Source organism: Glycine soja, chromosome 1 (genome assembly GCF_004193775.1).
Source record: "Glycine soja cultivar W05 chromosome 1, ASM419377v2, whole genome shotgun sequence".
Lineage (NCBI taxonomy): Eukaryota > Viridiplantae > Streptophyta > Magnoliopsida > Fabales > Fabaceae > Glycine > Glycine soja.
This window is the reverse complement of record NC_041002.1, coordinates 7,364,167-7,374,001: the sequence shown is the minus strand read 5'-3', so window position 1 is coordinate 7,374,001 and position 9,835 is coordinate 7,364,167. Positions and strand designations below refer to the sequence as shown.

General features: G+C 28.6%; 1 protein-coding gene across 1 annotated transcript; it reads left to right on the top strand.

Moving 5' to 3' along the window:
* The first annotated feature begins 5,359 nt into the window (after positions 1-5,359).
* Positions 5,360-8,879, top strand: LOC114402312 (putative SNAP25 homologous protein SNAP30). The gene is made up of 6 exons (XM_028364862.1): positions 5,360-5,491; positions 6,509-6,958; positions 7,672-7,765; positions 7,868-7,998; positions 8,088-8,185; positions 8,640-8,879. The coding sequence occupies exons 2-6, from the start codon at positions 6,536-6,538 to the stop codon at positions 8,734-8,736; spliced, it is 843 nt and encodes a 280-aa protein (XP_028220663.1). The 5' UTR covers positions 5,360-5,491; positions 6,509-6,535; the 3' UTR covers positions 8,737-8,879.
* Positions 8,880-9,835: the final 956 nt, after the last annotated feature.

Below are 9,835 nucleotides of genomic sequence, written 5' to 3'. Positions count from 1 at the left end.
AGTTGATTGAACTTGTTGATATGGTCATGGAGATCTCCTAACATCTCCATTTTGAGTTTATACAACTCCATCTTCAAACAAAGGCGATTAGTTAGCGACTTTGATGCATAGATATTCTCGAGTTTCTCCCACAAGGCCTTCGGTGTTGTCTCCTTCAACACGTTGTGTTTTATCTTAGGAGCAAGGGCTAACCGAATCGTGCTCACAACCTTCCTTTGGATCTTAGTCCACTTGGTTTCATTTATAGAAGTCGGCCTTTCATCTTCTAACGCTTGATCAAGACCTTGATGCACCAAAAGGTGTTGAATAGTACTCTGCCAAATCATAAAATTTATTTTTCCATCAAGTAATGGTATCTTGAACCTTTGTGTGCTCTCGGCCATAGCTCTGATACCACTGTTGGATAATCAATGCTCCCTCAAACAAAATTACCCACACTTACAAAGGATCGTGAGCACACAACAAAGATTGTACCGTAGGAAAAATAATAATGAACACAAGAATTTAGCGAGATTCGGCACCTCTTGCCTACGTCCACGGAACTATCTCAAAAGTATTTCACAATTGCAAAAGTGATTACAAGATTGTAACCCATCCTAAATTGTGTATCACTCTACAAACCTGAGTACTTCACTCAATGGTTACAAGAGATGACAATACTCTCATACAAAGATACTTTTCTCTCAACAAAGTTATTTTATTTCACAATCTCTCTTCTCACACACTTTCTCTTCATGTGTATCTTTTCCACTAATTCTCTTATTCGTTTATAGTGAAGATTGTCATCAACTATAATAAATAAGTTATCTAGAAAGTTGAAACAAAAAATAACTTTCAATGCATTCATTCAAATAAGCTTCATCTAGTAAAATATAATTTTCTACTTTGCATTTAAATCACCTAAACCTTAAAAGTAAAAATTCAATTTTCACTATATATTAAATACACCTTATCTTTTGACTTGAAACTTTATAAAAAAAATAACACAAGTTGCAAGTTCATATGCTTACAAATCATAAACAAGCCAATTAAGTCAGGTGCATCCTTCCTTTTTTAATTAATTTGTGATATGATTAACAAATAGTCATGTTTTTTAAGCAGGTGACCTAGAATTTTATCCTCAAGCCTCTCTTTCTCTCTCTCTATATATAACCATTTATATTGAGAAATCAGTCTCTTAAGAATATTTTTCGAGACATCAGTCACTTACTTGGGGCTGTTGAGTTTGCAGCTGGCAGTTGAGTTAAAAAAAAATCTAATAAAGAAAAGAAACCTTTCACAATCTATTTGAAAAGCTAAATTATTAAGTGAAAATGCATTAACAATTTTATGTTATATGTCTAATTAATCCGCTTGTGCCAAGTCACCAAATTAAAATTAAAAATAAAATTATTAGATGAAGATGAAAGGAATAGATGCGAATATGCGATGGTGAAACAGATCAAGAAAATTTTAAAAGATTTTGCGGGGGAGGATGTGAGACAATCTCATTCTCCTAGGGTGTCTCTAGCAATATATAAGGTACAATTTATCATCTTGTCCACGTTTAAAGCACACGTTTTGTTGACTTTTCCTTCCAGATCTTCGGGAAATGATTTTTGGTGTATCATGTGTTTGTTTTTGTATACTTTGACAGATATTCTCTATCAGGAACAATTTTATCTAAGTTGTATAGGATTATGATGAGTTATAAAACTCTTAGCTCTTCTCATTATTTAACATAATTATATATCTAAAATTTAAATTTAAAATATTTATTATTAAGCTGCAATAATTCAATATCAATCTTGATTTTCTTTAAGATACAATCAAATATAGCCTAAATTTAGGGAAAAGAAAAAAAAATTGAAAGCAAATCATTAATATGTAATTAATAGAAAATACACCTATAAAGCTGTATGAGATACAAAGTATCATATATTATAGATTTATATATATATTTAGTTTCTCAAATTTGAGATATTTTTGGTTTCGATCCCCAATTAAATTTTTTTTTCCGTCCTTCATATTTACAGAAAATTGTTTTTAGTCTCTCCTAGAGTAAATTTGAGGGATTAAAAAATATATATTTTGAATCCTCCAAAATAAAGTCAAGGAAATAAAAACATATTTAATATACTTAAGTAGACATTGTACTTTTATATGTTAATTAGCATAGTAGTTAAAATAAATTATTAAATATAATTAAATTTTCAAAAATAATAGAAAAATAAAATAAATTTAACACTCATCATTGTCAATTTTATGAAGTATAATTGTGAAATAATAAATTAAATATTATAAATAGCACAATGGTTAAAAGAAAATAGTGTAATTAAAAAAATGTATGAAATTAATAGTGCAATGGTTAAAATAATAAAATCATGTTTTTTCAAAAGGAATAATAAGAAAATTTAATAAATATTTTAAGAATAAAACAAGAATAAAATATAAAAAACTAAAAGCTAATTTTGTAAAAAATATTACTCAAATAGTATTTCAAATAACACTAAAAACTATCATTTTCAACATTTAGTTCTAACTTGAATTGGAATGTTTTTTTGAAAGAAATTATCAATAATTAAAAATAACAATACATAAATTATTTATTATAAATCTAAAATATAGTTTATAATTTAAAAATATATTTATTATAAATTTTAATCATAATATAATTTATATATTTAAAAATATTGAATTATTATAAATTATTAGTTTTAGTTGTATAAAATCAATATTTTTTTAATACACGGGTTAAAAATACTCATTCTTGTTAATTTTTTTAATTAGGCATCTATGTGACCCTAGTCTAATTTTCGGCCTTTTCTTTTTCCATTTTAAAATTTTAACACATCCATATATTATTCCATTTTCAAGCCCAACAAGTGAAGGAGGGGGAATCATACGTTAAATTATTAGTGTTACTATTGCCAGCTGTAAAAGCAGTTGATGTTAATCTTTAATCCTAAATTCAAAGATTCTAAATCCAGTAGTAATGAGAAAAGATAGCTTTATCATTTCATTGAAGACATTATATCCAGTATAAATAATTTCTCTTAACTTTTAAATAATTCAGATTTTAAGGAAAAGGGGTGTACTTAGTAAAATCGAAGTGTAAATGGCAAAATTTCAAGTATGACATGCGGCCAGTTGAAAGCTAGAGTGAAGCCCATTTATATTCGGCCGATGATAATTTAGCTTAGACCTTGAATAAAAGTGTTACATTAAATTTTTTAGACAATGTAAATAAAAGAATTTGATTAATTGATTTAAAAAAAATTGTTGCATTTTATGCAAAAAATATAAAATAATTTTAATATATTGAATCTACACACACAATAATATTTTTATAATATTTTCTTATATGTGATTATGAGAGAATTTAAATAAATATTTTTTATTTTATTATTTTAGATTATTTTAATAGATTGGAAATATTCTCTATTAAATAGAAGGAGAGATAGCATGAAAACTAGCTAACTAGGTTTTCAAGCAAAAAATTATTGACAAAGTTAATAAATATTTTATTTTTTCTTTGGTAAGAGACCATGGACATCTTCCTAAGTCAAATAATAACCATGCCCCTCATACGTTATTGTACTAACTAAAGAAAATTTTATACACAAAAAAAATAGAACATAAATTCTAAATAAACTATTTTCCCATATGTGAATATAATAATGTCTTACATCATTATGTCAATATTATGGTTAAGATATTGAATGCTTTGTATTAATAATTTGATTATTAAAAAATATCCTATAAGTTAATTTTTTTAGAGGAAGTTAATGTTTTCCACAGTAAAAAATTTCTTTATATTTACAACACATATATTACTTAATCAGAAAATTACTCTTTTTATATAATTCAAACAAAACTATTTGTCATATATATATATATATATATATATATATATATATATATATAACTCTGTCAAAAAATCATTCATAAGTAATATTCAAACATATATAAGCTTGAGGTTTTAGTTGTTTATCTTTCCATTGTATAAAAAATACATATAAATTAATTTCTAATAATTTTATTTTTAACAATTTTATTTAAGTAATTCAAACAAATATACAAAATAATCGTGTTTTGTTACAAAGATATCAAAGTCATTCATTTCTTTTCTTTTTAGTTTCTATATCCCCTAAACTTTATAATCAACTATATATTATTTTGTTACCCATATTTAACTATTGAAAATAATTTTATCCATCACTCTTGAATATATTTTCGACGTACACATATACAATGGCGGAACCAAGACCCTAAATTAGTGGGAGCAAATTATAAAAAATAAAATCAGTGGATTCAATTATATAAATATATATGAAATAAAATAAAAAAAATATAATATTTTATTTATAATTTTTAATTTAAAAGAAAATTTATTGGTGAATTTTAAAAAATGAGGGGGTGCAAGTGCACACCCTCACCATAGTGTAGGTCCACCACTGCATATATATTTTTCTTTACAATTTTTTTCCATATTATTGTTCAAATTGTTTAAAAATAAATTAATGTAACCATATATATTTTTATAATAATGCAAATAACTTCATCTTAACCTTTAAATGAATGTGGGGTTTAATTTTAATAGATTCTCAAAATAAAGATTTTTATATGGTAAACAAATTAAAAACTATTTTAAAAGCCTTTAAATGATTATTAAGAAAATATTATCATGCATGACGTTGGATAATTCGATGAAAGTGTGTAAGCATTATACTAATGAGCAAAAATATGTTATATATTTTTTTGTTTTATATCACAAATATTTTTCACTCCATTGAAGATCATCATATATCATATTCAAATCGGGTAGAATTATTATAAATAACAAAGTTCATCCTTTAAATATTCAATGTAATCACATATCTAAAACTTGAACTCAAAACCTTAAAAGATATAAAATTAGTATAATGATGAAAAAAGAAACAAAAGGGACAAAAATTATGAGTTTGAATCCATTCACTAAAAAGTTATATATTGGTATGCATATCAATTTTATATTATTATCTAATAATAAATTATTATACATGATAAGTTTATTAATTTTTTAATGATTATCTTAAATAAACAAGAATAAAAAAGTTTTTACATTGACGATAGACACTTGGATAACTATTAAACTCTAACAATTAAGCAACTATTACTCAAAATAAATAAATAAAGTACACAACAACCAATCAATTTTTTTAGTAAGAATTAAGAAAGGAAAAAAGAATTAAAAGGCTATTAGTTAGTTTCCCAATGCAACGGTCTAGAATTGTCAAATGGTGGTTCATGGATGAAACGGCACATAGGTCTCTCTGTTTTTTCGCGGTGCCTTTCAATCTGTTTCATATTTTTCAACGAACCCAACACAATTCTCAGTCTCTTGTGTTCTGTTTCGACCATCCCCTGTTCCTTTTCTGTTGCTTGTTCCTCTCTTGTACGCAAACCCATCACCACGTTTGGGTTTGTGTACCACATTCCATAACATAACCTTGTTGTCCTCAAATTCCAGGTGTCCATCTCAATTTTTTTCATTTTTCACTTGCATTCTTCATTGTTTTGATTTTTTTATTGCATTGTCTTACTTAGTTTAATCATTTCAAATACAACTTCTTGTTTTGTACAAGGCTGGTTGCATTCTCCTTCATGGTTTCGATCAAAATGATGCTTTATTTAAATTGTGGTGTGGAAGTCTCAGTTTTGTCACATTTCTTGATATTGTACGAAAATGCAGTCAATACGGCTACAACTGTGGTCGCATTGTGGTTTCAGATACTCTTAAAATCTTGACATTCTGGCCGAAATCGTAGACCATTTTAAAATGTTGGTTTTGATTGTTGTTGTTCTCTGCCAAGATTTTGATTTTCTTTTACTGCATTTGTCTTACTTTTAAAATGCATGAGCATTTTTGTTCATGAAAGCACGGGATTTTATTGTTATCTTCTTCTGCAAGTAAACGAGTGATTTTAGGAAGTTAGATGTAGTTCATTGTTGATTTTTTATTTTTATTTCTAATAAATTTTACTATCCAATTGTTATCGTGGGTGCTCCGGTATGCACCAAAACGTTAACTTGGTTCATTTTTTTTTTCCTGAATTTCAATGTGTCTTTCTTTTCTTACCCTCTTTGTTCTAGTGTGCTTCTGTGACATAATATTCCATTTTTGGCTCTGATTTTTTTCCCTTCAAAGTAGCCACAATTGAGAAAATTGCCTCATGTATTTGACTAAGATTGGTTTTATTTATTTTTATCTTTAGTAAGTGTGCATTTGTGGTTCATATTTCCTAAATCCTTCAGATTTAGTAAACCAATCTTTGTGGTTTGGTAAGTGCATGTCATGTAATATTTTAATGTAATGTCACATGCTAATGAATTTACTTAGAATAGAGTAAAAAAATTTACACTGTCATTTATTTGTGGATTATTATATGTAGGGCGACTTTTAATTAATTGACTGTGTGTAAAAATCTTTAGACTTGTGTATAAAAATTAAACTTGTGTTAATAACATAAATTCCTTCTTTTTTAAGTTGTTGGATTTGTACTAGAAGGTGAAAATGTTTGGGTTTAGAAAAACACCAGCACCAACTGAATCAGATAAGAAGACAACCCTTACTGCAGAAAAAAGAACTGCTTCAGAACCTGTCCTGCCAGTTCCAAAATCTAAAGGAAACTATTTCGACTACGATGACGACGATTGGGGGAGGAAGCCTTCCTCATCCACAGCATCAAAGGACAAAGACAGGTACAAGAATGGTTTCAGCAACTCTGGGGGGCTAGAGAACCAAAGTGTTCAGGAGCTGGAAAACTATGCAGTGTACAAGTCTGAGGAGACAACAAAGAGTGTCAACAATTGTTTGAGGATTGCTGAGGACATCAGAGGGGATGCCACAAGGACCCTTGACATGTTGCACCAGCAGGGTGAGCAGATAACCAGGACTCACAATATGGTTGTTGATACTGAGAAGGATTTGAGCCGGGTATGAGAATCTGGTCTAATTTCTATCTTCAACTTTTTGTTCAAAGTTTAGGTTATTTTTAGTGATATCATGAAAAGTTTATTTATATTCTAGTAAGAAGCATTTTGGTAACATTTCAATGTCCTTTACCATTTTCAACTTGGACTAAACTTAAATACAGATAATCAAAATTGGAGTTTCACCTCGAATAGCCTATACTAATCTATAATACATACTTTACTACATGCATTACTAGGTAAAACACAAATTATGATTGGAGAATAACACCCAAAACACCTAGAAAACTGCATCTAAGCTTTGTCCTTTGTATGTATTAAAACTATCCAGCCTTGTTTCCCTTCTGTGGCATTTTGATTATACTTTTGCTGATAATGATGAACATCTTAAATAGATATTGGTTTCCCAGGTAGAGCATAGGTTACTTTGCTCCATAATAGTATATACCTATGATGCCACCAAGGTTTTGAATTATGGTTACAGTTGTTGTTTTGATATGGACCAATACAGTTAGTGATTACAATCTATCATGGTTGCGAATTGAGATTCATGCTATACTAAGCTATCTGAATGAGTTAAGAGACCCCTTTGAAGATGGAACTATACTAGAAAAAAAAATTAAAATTGAAATGTAGATGCGAATGAATGTTATGATTTCATTTGTGTTTCTTTCCAACAGTTTTTATAATTCCAAAAATTTACACTCTGATCAATAGGGTGAAAAACTCCTAAACAATCTTGGGGGCATGTTCTCCAAACCCTGGAAGCCAAAGAAGACCAGGGAAATCCAAGGCCCTATAATTACACCAGGTTTTCTTCTCACCCTTCATTTTTATAACTCAACATTTTGGTCATTTTCTTCCATAGACCAAGCAACAAACAATACTATAATGTAATGTGGTGTGTGAACAGATAAGCCATCCAAAAAGAATGTACATAGTAAGGAAGACAGGGAGAAGTTGGGCTTAGCTCCTTTGCCTAAGGGACGCTCAGCCCCTACCACACCTCCTAATGAATCATCCGATGCCTATCAGAAAGTTGATGTAAGTGCTTTTCTGTTATGCCTATCATTATGTATTGGTTTCTCAAGCAACATTTTCATTGTATTGTTTCATTGGTGTTACTAATACAGTATGAGAAAGCTAAACAAGACGATGCACTGGAAGATCTAAGTGACATCTTGGGTGATTTGAAGGGTATGGCAATTAGCATGGGATCTGAACTTGACAAGTAAGTTGTTTGTTATACTTCAATAAGTATTCTTACTATTATGAATTTGTGTTACACTGTTTATTGTTGGGTGTTACCATGTTTTGTTTATTGAGTGGAGCAATTGATATCTTAACAATGAAGAGCAAATGAACAAAATATTACCGGGACCAGATTCAATGTAGTCAAATTTTCATGCATTCACGCTGTCACTTGATTTATAGCCGTAAGATGAAGATCAAAGGGTTCAGATTTTAAAATATGAACCGTCTAATCTTCATAAGACGTTTTAGAATTACTAAATGTGTGAATGCTTGAAAATTGACTACAGACTATCCGAATCCAAATATTTTGAATGCTGAAGCAGTCATTGTCATGAAAGATATGGATGTTGTAAACATCTTTTTTTCTATAGTTGTGTTATGTGAGAGAACTATTTGATTCACTAATGTTCAATGTACTGTGATAACTGCAGGCAAAACAAAGCTCTTGATCATCTTGCTGACGATGTGGATGAGCTGAATTCTCGAGTCAAAGGTGCCAACCAGCGTGCACGCAAATTAGTAGGGTGAAGTGCGTGACAGATGATAGGCTTAAACTGTTGCTCAATTGAATTTTTTTCATTTATTGTTTGTGATTCATTTGTATGTTTCAAGATTTTCCACATCAATGTGTTACTGAAAGCATTTGGCAAATGATAGAGATTTTGTTCCTATTTGGAATTGTTTTTGTTCTTTTGAACAGCAGCAAAAAAACAAGTTGGCGTTTAGAAAAAAATATAATATAATCTAGTTTGGATGGATTATTGATGGTTCAACTGAAAATAGATGTTAGGAAAAGTTGCTATTGTTAAATAGTGTATAATGATAGTAATTATCCAATAGTACACAATGGCCAATTTAATTATCACTATTATCATCATTTTAATATCATTACTACCAATACTCCCCGTAGTCACCCCATCAGATGCCATTAGCATTATACATATCTATTATTATTATTGTTATCATAATTGTGTTATTTTATTAATAATTTATTTTGTTATAAAAAATCTTCTTTTTGGTGATATCTTTTCTCTAATCACATTTATTTCATTGGTAAGTCTTAAACTCAAAATATTATTTAAGAGATTCAAGTTCAGTATTATTTAAATCAATAACATGTTAAATAATTTTTTTAAAAATCCATAACTAATCTTGCATTAAATAACTTTTGCATTGGGTAAAATATTTATATTAAGACTTATTATTAACTTATTTTTATAATAAAAACATTAGAATATAAATCATATCACTTAAAATTTAATTTTAAATTAAATACAACTCCTTTAAAATTAAATCTAATATTACCTTATCTACATGTCTCTCGTGTCGCCTTTAAAATTAAATCTACCAAAAATTTTAAAAAGGGACCTTTGCATCGACTTGCAATTTTCACTCAATCTTGATCACCATACCGCACCTAGTTTAACGTTTACTAAGACGTTCATTAAGACTTCTTGTTTTCAGAATAGCACACTACAGTACATTTACATTTATTGAAGGTAAAGACTTAAATGAGATAAAATTGAAAGGTTGAACACCATATAAGTGATAGAAAGATTTATAAAATTGAGACTTAAGGTTTTAAATTGAAGTGTAGTGTCAAGTTCACTTATATGGTTGTTTATGA

What these genes read in the sequence shown, in the direction of transcription:
- LOC114402312 (XM_028364862.1), top strand. Translation starts at nt 6,536, where the DNA reads ATGTTTGGGTTTAGAAAAACACCAGCACCAACTGAATCAGATAAGAAG. An exon ending in AGGCCCTATAATTACACCAG is followed by an intron (nt 7,766 to 7,867) that starts GTTTTCTTCTCA and finishes GTGTGTGAACAG; the next exon opens with ATAAGCCATCCAAAAAGAAT. An exon ending in ATGCCTATCAGAAAGTTGAT is followed by an intron (nt 7,999 to 8,087) that starts GTAAGTGCTTTT and finishes TTACTAATACAG; the next exon opens with TATGAGAAAGCTAAACAAGA.